We start from the raw sequence: 22,789 nt of genomic DNA on the forward strand, positions 1-22,789 counted from the left end.
AATGAATAAAGAATTATAAAAAAAAAATAAAAAGCAGGTGGAGACTGAAACAAAACTGTGGAATAGTACATAAGAGATACCTTCCCCTATTCCTATCAGTCTGCCAAATAGCCAAGCAGAACTGGAAACAGAATAAACAATACTCTGAACAGGAGTAATAACTAACATACCCAACTGCTGTTGGAAAATGCAGAGGAGAGATACCAGAAAGAAAATGTCCCCACAGCTCGCCAGCTAAGCCAGCCTTTTTCTCGAGCATGTTTGTCACGTTGCAGGTCTTCAAAATCCTTCTGTGTCTTCACTACTCTGAATAACTTCATATCGTCTGCAAATTTAATCATCTTGCTCATCGTTCCAATTTCCAGGTCGTTTATAAATATGTTGAAGAGCACGGGTCCAAGCACCGAACCCTGTGGCACTCCACTCATGACGCTTTTCCAGTCCGAGTATTGTCCATTTACCCCCACTCTCTGTTTCCTATCCGCCAACCTGTTTTTAATCCATGTGAGTATTTCATCCTCGATTCCATGCGGGACCTTGTCGAACACCTTCTGAAAGTCCAGATATAAAATGTCGACCGGGTCACCGTTGTCTATCTACCTGTTTACTCCCTCGAAGAAGTGCAGCAAGTTCGTCAAGCAAGATCTTCCTTTACTGAAGCCGTGTTGGCTGGTATTCATTAGATTCTGTCCGTCAAGGTGGTCAACGATGCGGTCCTTTATCAGCACCTCTACCATCTTTCCCGGTACCAAGGTCAGAGTCACTGGTCTGTAGTTTCCCGGACTGACCATCAACTCAGTCAGTTTCCCGTCTTCGTTTGCTGCGTATAGCCTGTCGGCTTCTGGTATGTTGTGGGTATCCTCTTCGGTAAAGGATACCGAAAAAAATGTGTTCAGTTTGTTGGCGATGGTTTTGTCCTTCTTTAGCACTCCCTTTATTCCATCCATGGTCATCCAACGGCCCCACCGCTTCCTTCGCGGGTTGTTTCCCCTTAATATATTGAAAGAATGGTTTGAAGTTTTTCGCCTCCTTAGCTATTTTTTCCTCGTAGTCTCTTTTGGCCCATCTCACCGCCTTATGGCACCTGCTTTGATGTTGCTTGTGCTTTTTCCAATTCTCATCCATTTTTGACCTTTTCCATTCCTTAAACCAAATCTTCTAGTCTCTGATCGCTTCTTTCATCGCTACAGTGAGCCACACCTGTTCTTTTTCCTCTTGGATCCCTTGTTGATACGCAGTATATATAGATTTTGCGCCTCGGTGACTGTGTTCTTAAAAAGGGACCATGCTTGCTCCAGTGATTTTACAATGCTTATCATCTTCTTAATCTTCTTCCTCACCATGAGTCTCATCCCTTCGTAATTTCCTTTTCGGAAGTTCAGTGCCGTGGCTATTCTGGATCGATGTTTTGCCCTCATGTCCAGGTTGAAGCGAATCATATTGTGATCACTGCTTCCCAGCATCCCTTCTACTTCTACACCTTGTGCCGGTCCTCGTAGTCCATTTATAATTAAGTCCAGAATTGCATTTCCTCTTGTATTTTCCCTGACAAGTTGTTCCAGATAGCAATCGCCTACAGCTTCTAGGAACTTGGTCTCTACCGCAGCCGGAGGTGCCTAGGTTCCTGTCTATCCCCGGATAATTGAAGTCACCCATGATAACTGTGTTGCCTCCCTTGCAGTTGCGTTTAATCTCGTCCGTCATTTCTCCATCCGTTTCTTCGGACTGCCCTGAGGGTCGGTAGTAGATGCCAATCTTCGTTTTCGTTCCATTTGTTCCCGGAATTTTGGCCCATAGAGACTCTACCTTATTTTTCATTTCCGACGTGTTCTCTCCGGTAGACTTTATTTCCTCTGACATATATGGCGATACCCCCACCTTTTTGACCCACTCTGTCTCTGGGGTATAGTTTGTATCCTGGTAGCACAGTGTCCCAGACGTTTTCCTTGTTCCACCATGTTTCCGTGATGCCGATGATGTCAAGGTTATCTTTTTGTGCCATAGCTTCCAATTCTCCCATCTTATTCCTTAGGCTCCTTGCGTTCGTGTACATACATTTGAGTTTGCGGCCTGTTGCTTTCTTGCTTTTTCTCCCCTCTTGTGTCACTTTCAATCCATCAGGATTTCTGTTTAGCCTATGATCCGGTGAGTCCTCCCCGCTATCTTTCTGCACGGTATCCTCTGATTATCCCGATTCCCGAACCATTGATCCTTGGTCGACTGTCGACTTTCCCCTTCTTCCTAGTTTAAAAACTTCTCAATCTCTCTCTTGATGTTGCTTGCAAGTAGCCTTGTTCTGTCTCCACTGAGGTGGAATCCATCCCCCAGAACGTCGTCCAGTTGCGCACGAAGTGGAATCTTTCTTCCTCACACCAGCGCCTCATCCACGCGTTGACTGCTAGCAGCTCTGTCTGCCTCTTCTCGTCGTCCCTGAGTACCGGCAGAATCTCTGAGAATGCTGCCCTCGACATTCTGGTCTTCAGCTTCCTTCCTAGCATCCGGAACTGGTTCTTCAGTCCTTCCCTGCTGTAGTTCCTTTTGCTCATGTTGTTTGTCCCCACATGGATCACCACTGCCATGTCTTCCTGTTCCACGCTGTCGATGATACTATATCTTCTATCTTGGCTCCCAGTAGGCAGTCACCAGCCAATCCTGTCTTCCTCCCGCTATGTGGCTGTCAACTTGCCTGATGATGGAGTCCCCCAAAACGATTACTGTCCTCTATCTTCTCATGTCTCTTCGGCCGCAAGTCCGTGCCTGTGGTTTATGTCCATATCTCCAGCCATAGGTCTGTGTCCTCTGTGCACTTTCATCTTCCCTCATCCTGGTGGTGGCTTGCACCGGACTCGTCTTCCTGTGGGTTCCTTCCGCTGTTTCCAGGGCTCACTGTTGTGTCACCCATTCCTTCCTTGTGGTTGTCCTCCAGGTGATCCTCCCTCACTGTGGGTATATCTTGGTAGTTCCACTGTTGTTGGTGATTTTCCACAGCCTCCCTGTATGCCTCATCGATGAACTTCTCTAACTTCTGGACTTCCTCCTCAATGGTTTCCTCTGTCTTCTTCGACACTGTGACAGCAGGGCCATCTGTTAGTTGTCAGAGAGAAACCCAGGGTGAATCTCTGGCTCAGGTAGCCTGTCTACTCTTTCTCTAGATGGAATGTCATCTCCAAGTGCTCTTAGCAGCGCATGTAGCAAGAGTCATCAGTGTTTAAGAAGACATCCTCCGCAGATGAGCCTTGGATCTGGGCGAGTGGGTGCTGTTCTCGGTGGCGTTCCAAACCATTGTGCTGTACTGGGGTCTGCCTCATTTTGACGTAAAGGCAACGGTGAAGAACTCAAACAGTATGATTTTTCAGTTAAAGATCTGAACCCGGAATAAGTGTCTAGAGGGTCTAGTCCAGCCATAGCCGCAGGGAGTTCAGCTATATGTTTTTCCTCCCTGACCCTTGATAGGTCAGGTCCTTTGAAGGAATGCGGCTGATTTGGAAAAGTCATTCTGTGGCCTCAGACTGGCCTTATAGGCCATGGTACACAGATATGTTGCCTCTTTGCACAGTTGCGGCCTTCAGTTGCTGGCAGTTCTTGACCTCCTCTCTCTGGGTCCAGTCTGCATGGAGGATCTGTATCGCTTTGCTCTTGCGGCATGGCTATTGTGTGCGCAGCTTTGGAGCACTAAAGCTATTCAGATGTCATTTCTACTCTTCTACAAACCAAGAAGTCGACTACTGTGTCTGCCTACACTGAGACGTGGAAGATTTTCCAACATGGATGCAACCAGAAAAATGTGGAGCTGTATTCTACTCCTGCTTAAGTAGTGCTAACCTTTCTCCAAGCGGGCTTTGATAAGGACCTCACCATGGTTTCTCTTTGGGTCCCAGTTGCCAGGCTCTTGTTACAGAGCCAGGGACCATAGTCCTTCGCTTGCGTCTCACCCTGATATGGCCAGATTTCTGAAAGGTTCTCTTCATATTAGACTACCTATCAAACCTCCATTCCCTTTGTCAGACCTTAACTTGGTTTTGTCTGGCTTCTTCACCAAGCTTCCATTTGAGCCTCTGAAGGACGCTTCTCTCTTGGACCTTACGCTAAAAGCTCCAGACTATCTTGTAGAGAGCCTTTCCTGAGGATCTCAGAGATGGGGATATCTCTTCACACAGTTCCTTCATTTTTGCTGTAGGTTGTGTCAGCATTCCATGTTACTCAGGAAGTGCGTTTGCCGGTTATTCAGCCTACTGGTTCTAAGAAACAGGACCGCATTTTGCAGTAATTGGATGTCCACAGAGTTCTTTTGCGCTATCGAGAGTTCACAAATGAGTTTTGCCTCTTTGATCAAGGCCATTATTTCTAGATTGATCCTTAGGGCCATTTTATTAACAGACTCCTGTTTCTGTTAAGGTGCATTCTACAAGGAGTATGGTCTCCTCATGGGCCAAGGCTAAGGCGATCTCCCCTGAGGAGTTTCGTTGGTCTACTTTGCTGCCACATCCACTCTGTAAAATTTGGCGAACAGGACTCTGCTTTTGGGTCCTCAGTCTTGAGAGTCAGCACAGTCAGTTTGCCCTAGCTTTTTGAAACTACATTTGTGCATCACACTTGTCTAGAATGTCTCATCTATTGCACTGGAAAAAGAGATTGTACTTATCTTGATAATATATTTTCCAATAGATAGGTGAGACATCCTATGCACCCTGTCTTTTCTGCACCTGCCTACTAGCTCATTCTGCTTATGTTTCTCCAAATTTGCTTCTTGGATGCTGGTTAGCCCTTTGGGGCCTTGAAGTATTCTGTATATATGTTCCAAGTGCATGCAAGGGTATTTCCTGAGCTCCTCGGATGTCTTTGTTGGCTTTGGCTGCTTGTTTCCCTTTTGAGCAGAACCGTTGATTCTTGGGAATGTTCCTATTGATGACCCTACTTCAAATACTGTTGGTGGATGCTTGGATACTAACTGCAGGTGGTGCTAGAGCTCCCAGTAAAGTAGAGGAGAGTCGCAGAAAAAATCCAGAGTGTATTCTTTCTGCATATAGCACGTGGCCAATGGGAGATAACCCATTTGTCTAAAATGTGTCACTACCTATCTACTGGAAAATATATTATCAAGGTAAGAACATAATCTCTTTTTACCAGCTCTGAAAAACATGTCATAAAGTTATTCAACAAACATTTAATGGCTTTATTGGCTAAGAGCTATACAATCGGAGCCTCATCTAGGTGCAGGATTACATGTCCGCTTTCATTGTCTCCATATATCCAAATATATGCTCGCTGTATAAGACAGTGTACATAGGCTAATATTTTGGTTGTCTGTCAGGTGCTTGAGGTGGCAGAAGAATGATATTCAGTTAATACTTTTCAATATTGTGTATGTGTATGGGGGGAGGGTTTCTTCAGCATGGTGAGATCACCTTAAATCTGCTTGTTGCAGGTGTCTTGGTCTCGCTGACAAAGATGCAACAAGCACAATGCCAGCTGCGGAAACACAGAGAACACCTTAAGTCTGTTTTTCATTTGTAGAAGCAAATTCACTCTGTTTTTTGTTCAGGTTGTGAAAACAGGACTGGATAATGGATCAGAAGCTGGGTATCTTGCTGAGAGTCAGGTAAATAAAGTTGCATGAAAGTTAATATTAAGTAATCTAGGTCTTTTGGAGGGATGTGCAGAATATTTGTTCTCATTCTAGCTGTGCTCATGCAGAGAAATTTCGGATAGAAAGGACCAGTTAAGAGCAAATCCTCATAAACTTGATGGGTGTGTCCTTTTTTAAAATCTTCAGACATTTTTGAAAAAGATAGAATATGGCAATAGTTAAAAAGAAAAAGACAATGAAACGTGGTCTTTGTTGGGACCTTTAAAAATTCTCGAAGCTAAGTAAAATTTCTTTTCAACAATTTGATTGGATACTGAAGTTACAACTCAAAAAAAATATCTTAGCACTTTTTCACATATGCAACGATTGGGTAGTGGGTCTCGCTATAGGGGCTTCAGTCCTTGGCAAGATAGCAAACTCTGAGCACATGTTATCATTTCAATTATAGATTACGTGAATGCTTAATAATTTGAAATAGGGATCACTATATTATCTAAAAATAGTTAAAAAGTAGACTACCATGTAGTGGGTTTTTTTTTCTTTACTGACCTACAAACCCTATTTAATATTTGCTTAACTCTAACTTACTCTCTTATCTGTGCCCTTCTCCTCTACTGCCAACTCCAGACTGCCCCTGCTATCTTGCTGCACCATATGCCTGAAACAAGACTGCCTGAGTCAATACATCAAGCGCTGTTTCTGACAATATTCAAATTAGTGCTGTCTGATTCAAAATGATTCACTTCGGTGAATTAATTTGTTTCCTCTAAAAAAACGTACTCACTGATTCTGTGACCAGCACACACACCATCCTCCCCCCCCCCCCCCCCGGCCACCTCTACCACCACCGCCGGTGATGCCTGTCATACCACCAGGGCCTCCTAAATCAGCGGTGGTGGTGGATGGCTAACAGACATAGGCTTTGAACAGGTTTGTTTGCGGCCTGTTCTGCTGGAGCCTTCCCTTTGCCATGTCACTGATGACGGTATGTCATATCTCACGGGGGGAGGGGAAAGTCAGTCGGCAAGTACTACACAGGGGGATAGGAGGGACAGAAAGCTGCCGCACAGGGGCATAGGAAGAAGGGATGGAAAGCTGCTCTACAGGGGAAGAGAAGAAGAATTTTTGGACATGAGGTGGAGGAGCGAAAAGGAGTGCAACAAAGAGAAAGGGATGAAAGGGAGAAATCTTACATATGGTGGAGGAGAGGGAGACATGCATGAAGAATAGAGAGGGAGAAATGTTGGACATAGGGTGGAGGGCAAGGACAGATGGTGCATTGGGGGGGGAGAGAAATATTTCACATGATAATTGAGGGGAGGAATGGAGAGATGCTGCATGGAGGGGAATAGAGAGGTTTGACCCAGGGCACAAGGCAGGGAGAGAGAGAGAGAGATGGTAGATGGTGGGAAAGAAACAAATTTGGATATGGCAGTGTAAGCAAAGGTACAGAGATGAAAGATGGATGGTGAGCACAGAGAAAGAAGAAAATGTCAAATGGGCAGGGGACCCTGGTGAGCGAGTTAACAGAAACCAGAGCCTGGGACCAACATGATTTGAATAATAAAATAACCAGATAACAAAAGATAGAAAAAAATAATTTTATTTTCTACACTGTGATTTCAATATATCAGATTTGAAATGTGTATCCTGTCAGAGCTGGTATTAAAACAGCAAGTGTGAGCTAGGACTTAACAGAGAGAGGAAAAGTCTTTTTTGTTTGTTTGTTTTGTTTACACCACAGCACCGGCGTGGGTTGGAAAGGGCAAAGGTTGGGTGAAGAGGCTACAAAATAAACCCGCCAGGATGTTTGAAAAAAAAACAAAAAACACCCAATTGAACAGGAAAATCAAATCGAAAATTTTTTTTCCCTGAATAGGGTAGCACTAATTCAAATCTAGGCTAAAAGCCTACTTTTTTTGAGGCTGCTTTCTGTGTTATTTCCTCTGTGACAAATTCCCTAACATCGTTTATCTGTTTTAACTAGATTGTAAAGCAGGGATTATCTCTTACATGTTTAATGTACAGCACTGCATTCTTCATGCAGCTACTAACTACTACTACTAAATATTACTACTACTAAACATTTCTATAGTGCTACTAGATATACGCCGCGCTGTACACATTATTTGCAGGTACTTCTTCTGGCCCTGGTGGACTCATAATATTAAGTTTTGTTCCTGGGGCCATGGAGGGTAGGTGACTTGCCCAAGGTCATGAGAAGCCATGGGGACTGAACTCAGTTCACAAGGATTTCAGCCTGCTGCATTGCTATTACTAGTGTTGTTACTACTACTACTACTACTATTAAGGGATACAGTTAGTGGGGTGATAAGCTACTGGTTAGGATGGTAAGCAGAGGGAAGTGGGGTTAAGAGTTGAAGGCTATCTCAAAAAGGTGAATTTTTAGCCTACTTTTAAACAAGGGAAGGGAAAGAGTGTGATGCATGAACTCAGGTAGTTTGTTCCAAGCATATGGAGCAGCAAGATGATAGGAACAATTTCTGGAATTGGCAGGGAGAAGGAGGGTACAAATAAAAGCAACTTATCTGAGGAACAGAGTTCTCAAAGAGGTTTGGTAGGAGAGATACTGAGGGATTGCAAAATTTGTAGTTTAGTAATAGGAGTTTGAACTGTTTGCGAAGGCAGATAGGTAGCCAGTAAAGTGATTTGAGGAGAGAGGTAATGTGAATGTAGCGAGGTTGGCAGAAGATAAGTTGTGCAACAGAATTTTGCATAGATTGCAGGGGGAGATTAGTGGGAGACCTGTTAGAAGAAAATTGTAGTAGTTTAAGTATGAGGTTACAAGGATGTGGACAAGGGTCCGGGTAGTGTGCTCTGAGAGGAAGGGGTGAATTTTGGAGATGTTACAGAGATAGAAGCGATAAGCTTTCACAGTCTGTTGGATGTTCGTAGAAAATGAGAGGTTGGAGTCAAAGACTACTCCAACGTTATGAGCAGAGGAGATGGGAATATTAACAGTATTATTGACAGAAACTGAGAATGGAGCAAGAGGGGCGGAGGAAAGAGGAGTAGCTCAGTCTTAGACATGTTTAGTTTCAAGTGGCAGCAGGACATCCAGTTAGCAATGTCAGATAAATAGGAGACTTTTTCTTGGGTTATCGGTGAAATCAGCATATAGGTGATGGAAGCCACGTGAGAAAATCGGGGAACCAAGGGACAAGGTGTATAGCAAAGAACATAAGAATTGCCGCTACTGGGTCAGACCAGTGGTCCATCATGCCCAGCAGTCCACTCATGTGGTGGCCCTCTGGTCAAAGACCAGCGCCTTAACTGAGACTGAGACTAGGTCCTAAGATGGAACCCTGGGGTACACCAACAGCTAGCAGGATGCCAGGATCCACCAATGCATACACTAAAGGTGTGATGGGAGAGGTAGGAGGCAAACCAGGAGAGGAGAGAATCATGGAATCCAAGCGAAGACTGTGAATCAAGGAGTAAGCAGTGATTAACAGTATCAAAAGCAGCAGACAGGTCAAGAAGGATGAGGATTGAGTAAAGGCCCTTGGGTATGGCCAGGAAAAGGTCACTGCAGACTTTGGTAAGGGCGGAGTGTAGGGGGCAAAAGACAGATTGTAGAGGCTCAAGACTTGGTCAAGATGAAAGGAAGTCAAGACAGAGATAGAAATGGAAGATTTGCTATAGTTGTCCTTTATCTTTATCTTTTTTTCTGTTGTTCTTTCACCCACACATCCAGGGGGGTGGGAGCTGGAAGGGGGATATATTTTTTGGGGGGTATTATTACTGATGGTAATTACTGATTGATTATAAGTGGTTGGTTGATTATCATTATTTGTATATAAATTGTATTGCTCTTTTTGTTGGCATTAAAAACAAAATAAAGTAAAAAAAGAAATGGAAAAAGGGAGACAGAGTGATAGTTGGAGGGGAAGGTGGGAGCCATGAGGGTTTTTTTGAGATGTGGCTTTGTAAAAGTAGTAGTAGTACAAATTCTGTGTTTCTTTGCATTTATCACCCTTTCTGCAAGTAAATGCATCTTTGGATTCAAATTTCATTGAACATCTTTATCTTAAAAGTAAATTGCAGTGGTTTCACATATCTTTCCCTTTATTAGAAATTTGGGGACCTTGCAATGACGAAGGAGTCCAAAGCTTTAATTGGTCTTTACCATGGGCAAGTTCTATGCAAGAAGAATAAATTTGGTACACCCGAGAAGGAGGTTAAGTACGTAAAGTTTTTTTTTTCCTTTCCTGTGAGACTTTTGAACAGAGAATACACCTTTAGTTTTTCAATTCTGAAACAAACTTCTGAGTTTTACTGGTTTTGTGGTGTGTATTTTTGCCAGTGGGAGTACATGGATACATGGGGAAGAATTAAGAAAATGTTAAAATCATGTTTTAAGGGTAAGAAAATAAGAATAGCCTTACTGGGTCAGACAAATGGTCCATCAAGCCCAGTAACCCATTCTCACGGTGGCCAATCCAGGACCCTAGTACCTGGCTAAAACCCAAGGAGTAGCAACATTCCATGCTACCAATCCAGGGCAAGCAGTGGTTTCCCCCATGTCTTTCTCAATGATAGACTATGGATTTTTCCTCCAAGAAATGTCCAAGCCTTTCTTAAAACCAGCTACACTATCTGCTCTTACCACATTATCTGGCAATGTGTTCCAGAGCTTAATTGTTCTCTGAGTGAAAAGATATGTCCTCCTATTGGTTTTAAAAGTATTTCCCTGTAACTTCGAGTGTCTTCTAGTCTTTGTAATTTTTGACGGAGTGAAAAATCGATCCACTTGTACCCTTTCTACTCCACTCAGGATTTTGTAGACTTCAATCATATCTCCCTTCAGCTGTCTCTTTTCCAAGCTGAAGAGCCCTAACTTTTAGTCTTTCCTCATGTTTGTCTACGTGTTCCACAATTTTATTTTTTATAATTGTTTCCATCATTTTGCCTAGCACTGAAATCAGGCTTACTGGTCTGTAATTTCCCAGATCTTCCCTGGAACCTTTTTTAAAAATCAGTGTAACATTGGCCACCCTCCAATCTTCAGGTACTACAGACTAGAGAATGACACAGGGAAAAAATTTGTCCCCGTCACTGCCCCATCCCCGCGACCACTGTCCCTGTCCCCGCCCCGTCCCTGTGACCACTGTCCCCGCGACTACTATCCCCGCAGCATCCATACAAGCCTCAGTACTGCAATATTTAGCTTATTCCTTATAAATCAAAATTCTGGCTTCTGAACTAGAGAAAGAGATGTTCAGCTGGCAGGGCTTTGTTTATAAATTTTTATACTTATGAGAGGGAATTATAATCACAGAAAGGGTGATCTGAGTGTTCACTATTAAGCATGTATTATACTGTGTGGTCATTTTATATATAAAGAGATTTACAGATTTGGCATGGGTGACTGACTAAAGCAGTATAAATTTTTATAAACACATAATATACTACTATACTAATATACTACTATACTAATATACACTAATATACTACTTTATCCTAAAGCAAAAAAAAAAGAAAAGAAATAAATAGAATATTTTTTTCTACCTTTGTTGTTTGGTTCTGCTTCCCTCATCTCATTCAATTCCTTCCTTCCACTGTCTGTCTTCTCTCTGCATCTTCCATTTGCTCTATTACTGTGCCTCTCCCTTCACCCCCTCCTCCCTCTCTATTGGTCTGGCACCCATCTTCTTCCCTCCACTCCCCCATAGTCTGACATCTCTGTCTTCTTCCCTTCCAGCGTCTTCTCCCCACTCTCTCTTCCTCATTCCATTCAGCGTCTTCTCCCCACTCTGTTATCCCCATTTCCCTTCGGCGTCTTCTCCCCACTCTGTTATCCCCATTTCCCTTCGGCGTCTTCTCCCCACTCTTGTCATCCCCATTTCCCTTCGGCGTCTTCTCCCCACTCTTGTCATCCCCATTTCCCTTCGGCGCCTTCTCCCCACTCTGTCATCCCCATTTCCCTTCGGCGCCTTCTCCCCACTCTGTCATCCCCATTTCCCTTCGGCGCCTTCTCCCCACTCTGTCATCCCCATTTCCCTTCAGCGCCTTCTCCCCACTCTGTCATCCCCATTTCCCTTCGGCGCCTTCTCCCCACTCTTGTCATCCCCATTTCCCTTTGGCGCCTGTTCCCCATGTCCTTTCGGCATCTGTTCCTCTCCACCCCCCTTCAGCGTCTGCTCCTTTCCTCTGCCACCCTTCCCTCTCACCATCTCACCGCCCTTCGGCACCCCTCGTGCGGCCCACTCCTTTCTTCCTACCTACCCAAATCTATCTATCTCCTCCCCTTCCCTTTACCTTCGCGGCGCGTTTTAAGTAACTTCTTCAAAGCCATTGGAGCCTGCAAGCAGTAGCGTGCATGTGTGGGCGGAAGTTTCTTTTCTGATGCAACCGGAAGTTGCGTCAGAGGAGAAGCTTCCGCCCACACACGCACATTACTGCTTGCAGGCTCCAATGGCTTTGTGAAGAAGTTATTCAAAACGCGCTGCAATGTTAAGGGGGAGGGAGGGAGATAGATAAATTTGGGTAGGTAGGAAGGAGGGAGGGGGCCGCGTGCGATTGGTGACCGTGCGCGTTTCCTCCCTTAACTGCGGGGACAAGACCATTCACCGCTCCACAGGGTGGTGGATGGCTTTGTCCCCCCCCCCCCCCGTACCTGCAGTGAGCACATTTTCCCCCCTCGTTTTGGCAGGTTACCCGTGGCTAGCTGCGGGTAACAGCCACCGTGTCATTCTCTACTACAGACTATTTTAGTGACAGGTTACAGGTCACTAATGGCAGGTCAGCATTTTCATGTTTGAATTCTTTTAGTACCCTGGGATGTGGGATGTATACCATCTGGTCCATGTGATTTATAAGAACATAAGAATTGCTGCTGCTAGGTCAGATCAGTGGTCCATCGTGTCCAGCAGTCCGCTCGCGCGGCGGCCCTTAGGTCAAAGACCAGTGCCCTAACTGAGACTAGCTTTACCTGCGTATGTTCTGTTTCAGCAGAAATTTATCTAACTTTGTTTTGAATCCCTGGAGGGTGTTTTCCCCTATAACAGCTTCCGGAAGAGCGTTCCAGTTTTCCACCACTCTCTGGCTGAAGAAGAACTTCCTTACATTTGTACGGAATTTATCCCCTTTTAACTTTAGAGCGTGCCCTCTCGTTCTCTCTACTTTGGAGAGGGTGAACAACCTGTCTTTATCTACTAAGTCTATTCCCTTCATTATCTTGAATGTTTCGATCATGTCCCCTCTGTCTCCTCTTTTCAAGGGAGAAGAGGCCCAGTTTCTCTAATCTCTCACTGTGCGGCAACTCCTCCCCTTAACCATTTTATCACACTTTAACTTGTCATTCTTGTACAATCCCACTTTATTCTGGGAATGGATGGGTTGTTGTATTCCTTGGCTAGCCAGGAGCTGTAGGAACTTCACTTGTTAGAAGTCTTAGCTCATCCCTCTGCACTTATCCCTTGGAGCATGCACCCTGGACATCAGTTTTGTATTCCTACAAGCCATACTATAGGAGCTCATCTCTTCTGCTTGTGTTTCATTTCTGAAATTTAGTGTATTATTTTGAATTCTTTTTCACTGGTTTGCCCTCGTGCTGTGGAAGGTTCCTGCGGGGACACCTTGCTGCGGGAGAGCGCAGACTTTTGGAAAAAGTCTGCCTTAGGGGTTTACCTGCCCCTGCAGTAAGCCCCCCAGACAGCCTGCATGTGAAATTGGGGCTCCGGGATCAGGAGCTAGCTCACCCCAGGTTCGTCCGCTAGTGGGTGGAGCGCAGGTTGCACAATTCTTTGGAGGCGCACCCGGGATCGGGATTGGACTGCGTACCTACCCTGAGTGATCTGGAGGTGTTGGAGTTCTCTGCAGAGGTAGCCGGGCATGTGAGGCAGTCGGAAGACTTGAAATCCAGTTTTCCAGCTTCTGAGGCTCGAGATCTCCCTGCATTCTGTTTCAGTATTTCCTGCCATTTCTCCCTTACAGCACAGTGAGTAGCAGCTTGTTTGCCTTGTTTTAGGGATTTTGGGGAGTCCTGAAAAGGGATTTCTGGGTGGTTTCCCTGCATGCCTCTAAAATCGCAAAATCACCATTTTCCAGAGATCCCTGTTCTTTTCCCGGGCTGTTTTAGGTCAAAATAGGCATCCATAGCGGCCATCGTGGATTTTTTTCTGATAATTTGAATCTGGTCCGTATTCTTTCTGAGGTTTGGGATAACTCGGAGGATCCCCTGAAATGCGTTCGGACCATGGCGAAGTTTTACCCTATGGCGGCAGCGTTTACCAAGTGCTTTGCATCACCAAAGGTGGATTCGGCTGTGACTCGGGTCACCAAGCATACCTCTCTCCCGATGGAGGGGTGGTTCTGAAAGATGTTCAGAATAGGCGGGTGGATTTTATTCTCAAATGCCTCTTTGATTCTTTGGCAGCCAAGGTCAAGGCGACTGTGGCCATGTCATTTGTCACTCAGGCATGCCATTCTAAATTCCGCCACAATCCTGATATCGTGGTCCTCCGTGATATGGATTTTTTCATTTCTGGAGTGGATTATCTGGTGGACACCTTATGCGACATGCTGAAGGTCTTCGCTAAGCTGGGCGCTTATTCAGTGTCCGCCCAGAGAATTTTGTGGATATGACAGTGGTGCGGGGATTCCTTCTCTAAGGCCACTCTGAGTAAGCTGCCCTTCAAGGGACAACTCTGTTTGGCCAAGGTCTGGATGACATTATGGCGAGTATTCATGACCGTAAGCCTAAGGCTTTGCCGGGAAACAGGTCTCGTCCCTCCAGGAGTTCAGGACGTCCTAATTTTCATCCCTTCCTGCACCCACATCAGTACTCCAGTCACCCAGCTTCGGGTCAGAGATACACACCTTTAGGCAATGTTTCTGAGGCCCTGGCTGTCAGCTGTCCTCAAATAGACGTCCAGCCGCTGTCCCAAAAAAAAACAGTTCTGACGCCAGACCTTTAGCCCCTCTCCCCTGTATCGAAGGGTGGCTCTCGGTCTTTCTGGTGGAATGGGAGACAGTAACCTTGTTCTGCTGTCCTAGTAGAGGTCTTACATGATGGGCTCAAATTGAAATTTTACCGACCTCTGTCGGATTTCTTTCTGGATTCTCCTGCGGGGCATCCCAAAAAGATGCTCAGGGTGTGGGCCACGATCCGTAGACTGCTGGATATTGTGGCTATCGAACCCATGCCAAAGGACGACTTGGGCTCAGGGAGATACTCAATGTACTTCATTCCAAAAAAAGGCTTTGAAGATTGGAGACCGATTCTCGATCTCAAAGTGGTCAATGCGGCACTGAAGATGCCCTGCTTCAGAATGGAGACCGTCCGTTTAGTCATTGCATAAGTCGCGTTGGGGGAATTTCTGGCCTCTTTGGATCTAATGGAGGCGTATCTTTATACATTCATCTTTCTGGGTCACAGGAAGTTCCTTCTTTTCCATGTTCTGGATCAATACTTTCAATTTATGGCTCTCCCATTTGGCCTGGCGACGACACCCAGGACCTTCACCAAGGTAATGGTGGTAGTGGTGGCGGCTCACCTCCACTCTTAGGGTGTCATGGTCCATCCTTATCTGGACGACTGGCTGATCAGAGCTCCCCCCTATTGGAGGGGACTTGGGCCATGTAGCAAGTGGTTTGTTACTGCAATGCCTGGGCTGGGTGATCAATCTGCAAAAGAGCCAACTGGAACCTACCCAGGATCTGGAGTACCTTGGGGTCCGCTTCCACACAACACAGAACAAAGTATTCCTCCAATGACTCTAAGAGAGAACAAAAGAACTGCCATCTCCGGATCAGACCTTCGGTCCATCAAGTCCGGCGATCCGCATACGCGGAGGCCCAGCCAGGTGTACACCTGGTGTAATTTTAGTCACCCATATCCCTCTATGCCTCTCGTAAGGAGATGTGCAGTTATATTGCAGACGGTACCTGCTTTCCTTCCAAAGGTGGTTTTTGTCTTTATGTGAAACAGGAAGTTCATTTTCTGGTGTTTGTCCCCTCGGGTTCCAAGGGCCAGGAGCAGATTTTACGGTCCCTGGACGATCGCCACCTGCTGCTGCAGTATTTGAAGGTCACCAACGAGTTTTGCCTTTTGAACCATTTGTTTGTTCTCTCGGGTCCAGCCCTTACTCCAATGGACCTTTCACAAACACTTCCAGCATATCCAAACCACAAAATCCAGCGCCGAAATCCTACAGGGTCATCCCTGTTTCGCCATACTGGCTTCAGGAATCTTCCGCCATCTGATCCAGCACAGAGCAGCAAGGAACTTCAGCTGCCGAGAAGTTCCTTGCTGCTTTGTGCTGGATTGGATGACGGAAAATTCCTGAAGAAGCCAGTATAGCGAAACAGGGATGACCCTATAGGATCTCTGTGCTGGATTTTGCAGTTTGGATATAGTGGATAGCGCTGGAAAGGTCCGTTGGAGTATGGAGGAAAAATCAGAGCAAGCTAAGTAACTTTTTGTTTTGTTCTTCACTGCTGTGCTGCTTTTTGAAGTAATTGCCTGCAGAGTGCTGTGTTTTAATTTCATGGGAATGAAGAAGATTCAGGATTGAAGTAACTTTCTGAACTTAAATATATGTGATCAGAACCAGTAGGGGTTTGGAAGTATTTTTGTAGCCTATGAAGCCAAACTGAGGCATTTTTCTCCCATCTAGTGGATTTTTCTTCAAACTTTAATGATATAGCAGTGCACTCTGGTTGGTAATGGACTTCTGTTTCTTATTTGAGTAAGAGATTAGTAAAAATTTGGTAATTGAAATCACCCATTTTTATACTGTTGCCCAATTCTCCAGCTTTCCTAATCTCTGAAAACATTTCTTCATCTGTCGGCTCATTTTTTTCCGGGGGATGATAGTATAACCCTACCTTTATGTTTCTTCTCTTCACACATGGAATTTCTATCCATATGGATTCCACACTGCTATCTATGTAATGCAGAATGTTTATCTTATTTGATTCAATTCCTTCTTTAACGTATAGCGCAACCCCCCAGTTTGATCTACTCTATCCTTGTGATATAATTTGTACCCAAGTAATAGTGTGTCCCATTGATTGTCCTCCTTCCACCAGGTCTCTGAGATGCCTATTATATCTTCCTCATCTTTCAGTGCTATATACTCTAACTCCCCTATGTTATTTTTTAGGCTTCTAGCATTTGTATTCAGAAACTTCAAATTGTGTTGTTTTTTTTCTTGTAACTACAGACTGCTGAGAAGTCGGGGAAAATTTGGGTTGCTCACTCTGCCTTCCTCGTAAACCCTCCTGGCTTTCTTTCACCATTATTGGAACCTCTCTATTGGGACTCTCTAAATATCCTGTTTCAATAGGATACCTCACACTGAACCATCCACTCTTGGGTGACTGTTGGCTTTCACCTGCATCTCAGTTTAAAAGCTGCTCAATCTCCTTTTTAAACGTTAGCGCCAGCAGCCTGGTTCCATCCTGGTTAAGGTGGAGTCCATCCTTTTGGAACAAGCTTCCCCTTTCCCAAAAGGGTGCCCAGTTCCTAACAAATCTAAATCCCTCATCCCTGCAATATCGTCTCAACCACACATTGAGACTTCAGAGCTTTGCCTGCCTCTTGGGTCCTGTGCGTGGAACTGGGTGCATTTCTGAAAATGCTACCCTGGAGGATCTAGATTTCAGCTTTCTACTTAGCCTAAATTTGACTTTCAGAATATCCCTCCCACATTTTGCTAGGTCATTGGTACCTATGTGTACCAAGACAGCTGGTTCCTACCCAGCACTATCTAAAATCCTATCTATGTAACATGTGAGGTCCGCCATCCGCTCCAGGCAGGCAAGAGACCAGGCGATCCTCACACTCACCAGCCACCCAGCTATCTACAAACCTAATGATTGATTCACCAACTACAAAAGCTATACTAACTATTCCCTCCTGGGCAGAAGTCCCTGGAGACACATCCTCGGTGCAAGATGGATATTGCATCCCCTGGTGGGCAGGTCATAGCTACAGGATTATTTCCTACTTCACCAGGGTGATGATGCTCTCTTCTAAGTAGAGAGTTACGCGGGGACAGAAATCCCACCCATCCCCGTCAGGATCCTCTCTGTCCCCACCCATCCCCGCAAGGAATTACCTCCATTCCCGCCCATCCCCATAAAAAGCAGCAATTACTTCTGACAGGATCATCAATTCCACAGTTTCTTTTGTGTTTGCGCTGCTGTTTTCCTTGTGGAATCTCTTTGGTGGAACCCTTTTTTTGTTTTCTGTTCAGGTAATTAATTTATAAACCCCCTCTTTTACTAAAGCTGACGTGTCCATTATATTATATGGATGAACCCTGCTTCCAAAGCCTTCCATCCCCGTGGGTGTGCCGTTGGCTAGAGGGGGGGTTCCCGTGGGAGTCCCGTAGGCCAGAGGGGGGTCCTTGTGGGAGTCCCATGGGTTAGGGGGGATTCTCGCAGGACCCTCGCAATCCCCGTTCCCATGCAGACTTCTACTTCTAAGACAAAGAACGAGGAAGATATTCTGACTGATTTGAAAATAGAGATATGAATATAATATACATTTAATTTAATTGGTCAAAATTTAATTATAAGAATTGGAAGAATATGTTATGGTTATTTTAATTAATGGAGGTAAAAAAAATTTTCTCTCAATGTTAATGGCCTTAATCACCCAGTGAAAAGAAAAAAAATGTTGACTTTTTTAAAAAGGCAACAGGCTGATGTATTTTATCTTCAAGAGACGCATTTGTCTGCAACAAAATCTAAAAAACTTGAAGGTAATGGGATACTTTTTTGCTTTAAGAAAGATATGATGGGTGGTGAATTTGTCACCATAATGACTAAAGCAATGCTATAATGCCCTTGTATCGCTCCATTGTGCGGCTACACCTTTAAAACTGTGTGCAATTCTTGTTGCCACATCTCAAAAAAAAATAGTGGAATTAGAAAAGGTACAGAGAAGGGTGGCAAAAATGATAAAGGGGATGGAATGACTTTTCCATGAGGAAAAGATTAAGTCTCTTCAGCATGGAAAAGAGATAGCTCAGGGGAGAGATAATAGAGGTCTATAAAATGCTGAGTGTAATGGAATGGGTTTATGTGAATCATTTGTTTCTCCTTTCCAAAAATACTAGGGCTAGGGGGCATGCAATGAAGCTACTAAGTAGTAGATTTAAAACAAACCAGATAAAATATTTCTTCACTCAACATGTAATTAAACTTTGGAATTTGTTGCCAGAAAATGTGATGAAAGTAGTTAGCCTTAGCAGGGTTTAATAAAGGTTTAGATAATTTCCTAAAAGTCCATAACCCATTATTAAGATGAACTAGGGAAAATCCACTGCTTATTCCTAGGATAAGTAACATAAAGTTTGTTTTACTCTTTGTGATCTTGCCAAGTACTTGTGACCTAGGTTGGCCACTGTTGGAAAGAGGATACTGGGCTTGATGGACCTCTTAGTGGGGAAGAGGAGATAGTGGATACTGCAGATGGGCAGACTGAATGGGCCATTTGGCCTTTATCTGCCATTGTATTTCTATATCCCAGTAAGGCAACTCTTATGTTCTTAAAACATAGGGAGCATTAAGAAGAGATATGAGGCAGGAAGCATTTTATGGAAGGTGTGGCTCTGTGGAATATTATGTGGTATTTTCACCTTCTTTAGACATAGTCCAAACTAAATCAACTAACAAGCCCAAATTGGCTATGGACCAGGTGAGGCACTGACTTAGGGTGCAGACAATGAAGGGTGCGAAATGCTTAAGTCTGTGATGTCACTAGCCCATAGGTTAAGCTGACCCAGATCCCCTAGAGACAGGAAATTTATCTAGCAGTCATACAGATATAGGCAGGGAAAAAAGAATCTGACTTTAGATCTCCTCCCAGCTTCCTTCCCTTTGCATCAACACTAGCCCCAGTTCCCCGGGTGTATATTTTTTTACTTTTTTTTTTTTTTTTTTTTTAAATCGTGGAGCCTGTAAGAAAACAGAAAGTTGTCAGAGTGAAGGCTGTGGGGAGGGCACTAGCACCATGTATGCAGTGCCGCTGTCACTCCAAGAATAAAAAAAAAAACTTTTAAAATATATACCTGGGAGCTGGGGATGGGCCTTGAAAGGCCAAATGAGAAGGGGGAGAACAAAAGCTGGCCCACAGGAGAAAGGAGAAATGTTGGACCATTAGGAAGGGAAGAGAGAAAGACAAGACATGCTGAACCATTAGGGAGGGGAGAGAAGGGAAGGAGGAAGGAGACATGTTGGACAATAGGGGAGAAAGATTTACTAGACCATTGGGGAGGGGATAAGTTGGACCATTGAAGAGGGAAGAGATAAGGAGATATACCAGATTATTAGGAGAGAAGGGAATGGAGAAGGACATCTGTTACATTGAGGAGGGTCTGGGTTTAGTAGGGGGAATTGTTGAGAGGAAATTATACTCGAAGACATTGAGGCAGGAGAAAATATTTGGGAGGGGAGCTGGGTGAAGTAATGCTGGGAAAAGCTGAATAAAATATTAAGGGTGTGGGGCAAAAGTTTATAAAAAGGAATGATTGGATGACCAGAGAATTGGATAGAGAGAGTCCACCAGATGTGGTATATTTAGATTTTAGCCAAATCATTGACAGTGTTCCACACAGGCGTCTAATAAATAAACTGAGTGCCCTCAGTATGGGTCCCAAAGTGATGAACTGGGTCAGGAACTGGTTGAGTAGAATGCAACAGAGGGTAATAGTCAGTGGAGATCACTCTGAGGAAAAAGATGTTACTAGTGGCAGTTCTTGGGCCTGTTCTTTTTAACATTTTATGTAAGCGATATTGCTCAAGGGCTGTCAGGTAAGATAACATAACAGCTTACTTCTATACTGTATAACCGTGAAGTTCCATGTAGTTTACAAAAGAGAGAATGACAATCAGAATGAGTATTTAATTACCTAGAAATTTAGCGAACAAATATGTTTTTAAATATTTCCTAAACTGCTGATATGTATTAGCGGTTGCAATTAAAAAATTCAAATCCTTGTCTCAGGATGCTGCCTGATAGGATAAAAGACGATTATGATATTTTTGAATCTACATCCTTTAACAGATGGAAAAGAAAGCGTCTGAGCACAAAATCTGCTATAGAGTAGATACCCCTGATGGTATGAATAACATGAGGAAGGAATTAGCAAAGCTTGAAGAATGGTCTGAAATTTGGCAACTAATATTTAATGCTAATAAATGCAAGGTCACACATTTGGGCTGCAAAAACTTGAGGGAATGGTACAGTTAGGAGATGAAGAACTTATTCTGCATGAAAGAAGAGCAGGACTTGGGTTTGATAGTATGTGATGATCTTAAGGTGGCCATACAGGTTGAAAAGGCGGCAGCAAAATCTGAAAGAATGCTAGGGTGCTTAGGGAGAACATTATGAACTTCTCTGTAGCTAATCAATATTCTTACGAGTAGCGAAGGCACACTAATCTTGTTGGGAGCCTTGACCCTGAGGAACCATAAATGAAACATGGACATGTTGGAAGAGGCGCTCCCTTATTGAAAATTTGGACAAGATAAGTCTTATTTTTAAAGTTGTATCTATAAATGAAAATCACTATAAGCAAGACTTAAAAAAATATCCGATGACGATTGCATGTCATGCAATGTGTGCATGAACAGTGAATGAAAAACCTGCTGAGGATCTATAAAATATTTAAATAGATTTATAAGGAATATTGGGGGAATTGTTTGACTGTGATAGACTTGTTACTGAATTCCCCCGGTTAAACATATTGCCAGATGTCAGTGTATGTTAGGGAGCGGTATTGCCAGTAGGAAAAAAAGGAGGTATTGCTGCCCCTGTATAAGACTGGTGAGACTTAATTTAGAATATTGTGTACAATTTTAGAGACTGCATCTTCAAAATGATATAAACAAGATGGAGCTGGTCCAGAAGAAGGCTACTAAAATGGTCTGTGCTCTTCATCATAAGACTTATGGAACACACTTAAAGATCTCAATATATATATATTGGAGGAAAGGCAGGAGAGGGAAGATATGATAGAGATGTTTAAATACCTATGTTCTAATTCTCCTGGAGAAAATGTTTAGAAAAAATATTTTAAATAAAAAAACTTTTTTAAAAAAATAATGGACATCATCAGTATGAGCCTTTCTGATGGCACACAAAAGATTATTGGCTCAGGCAGTAACTCATTGATGACTAGCACCAGGCATAAGTCTGAATAAGAACTGCCTCATACATCATATTGTCCTGTTTTATGTATAGTCAAAGAATACTTTAAATTGCTTACAAACATTTGCTCCGGGAGAAAAAACACAAAAAATGAAAAAATACTGAAACAAAGGGTGAATAAATTGTCTCCCAAGACATGATAAAATGAAGTGCTGAAAATTGTAAAGTGCTAAAAGTGGATCTTGAAAAACTTTAGGAAAAGTTATAAGTTAAAGTTCAAGTGCAAACACTGAAAAAAATATCAAGTTGAAGCAGTACCATAAACTGTATCCTGCTACCATATAATCCATAAGTGTAAAAAGCAGTTCATGTTAAAGTTGATAAGAGATGAAGTAAAAAATCTAGATTGAGTTAATTAGTATAGTTCATAAATATAGTTTGTAAAATTTATAAGAATCAAAAATAATTCATTCTCTGTGAGAATATGAATTCTCAATTGAATGAATTATTTTTGATTCTTATAAATTTTACAAACTATATTTATGAACTATATTAATTCACTCAATCTAGATTTTTTTACTTCATCTCTTATCAACTTTAACAACTTTGTGTACAGTCTGCAAATGTGATTTTTTTTTCTTATTGTTATTTCTGCACAGGAATCTTGCAGTCTTGGGTGCAGGACTGATGGGAGCTGGCATTGCACAGGTGTCAGTAGATAAAGGTATAAGATCCATTCTGAAGGACACAACATTGGAAGGACTAGACAGAGGACAACAGCAGGTTTTCAAAGGGTAGGTATCAGTCTTAAAATATTCAGTGGATTCAATCTTCATTATTTATCAGTGACATAAGTCCTGGAAGGCAGAAAATGTTTTGCCATATCTGGTATATGAAGTGCCCCGGTCATATACCAAAAATTGGTCCTTTCTTTATTATCCCTCCAGACTAGTGCTGCCGATTCAGGAAAAAAAATTTCGATTCGAATCAGCCTATTGAATTGGTTTTTCGATTCTGTTCGATTTTCCTGCCCAATTGGGTGTTTTTTTCAAACATCCTGGTGGGTTTATTTT

At 43.4% G+C, this 22,789-nt stretch overlaps 1 protein-coding gene across 1 annotated transcript in view; it reads left to right on the forward strand.

The window, feature by feature from the left end:
• HADHA (hydroxyacyl-CoA dehydrogenase trifunctional multienzyme complex subunit alpha) overlaps positions 1-22,789 on the forward strand; it is a 176,508-nt gene that overhangs the window by 52,907 nt on the left and 100,812 nt on the right. Inside the window, exons 10-12 of the mRNA XM_033937944.1 lie at positions 5,543-5,599; positions 9,684-9,793; positions 22,376-22,510. Coding sequence (XP_033793835.1) covers positions 5,543-5,599; positions 9,684-9,793; positions 22,376-22,510 — 302 coding nt within the window. The remainder of the gene's footprint in view (positions 1-5,542; positions 5,600-9,683; positions 9,794-22,375; positions 22,511-22,789) is intronic.

This window comes from Geotrypetes seraphini, chromosome 3 (genome assembly GCF_902459505.1).
Source record: "Geotrypetes seraphini chromosome 3, aGeoSer1.1, whole genome shotgun sequence".
Classification (NCBI taxonomy): domain Eukaryota; kingdom Metazoa; phylum Chordata; class Amphibia; order Gymnophiona; family Dermophiidae; genus Geotrypetes; species Geotrypetes seraphini.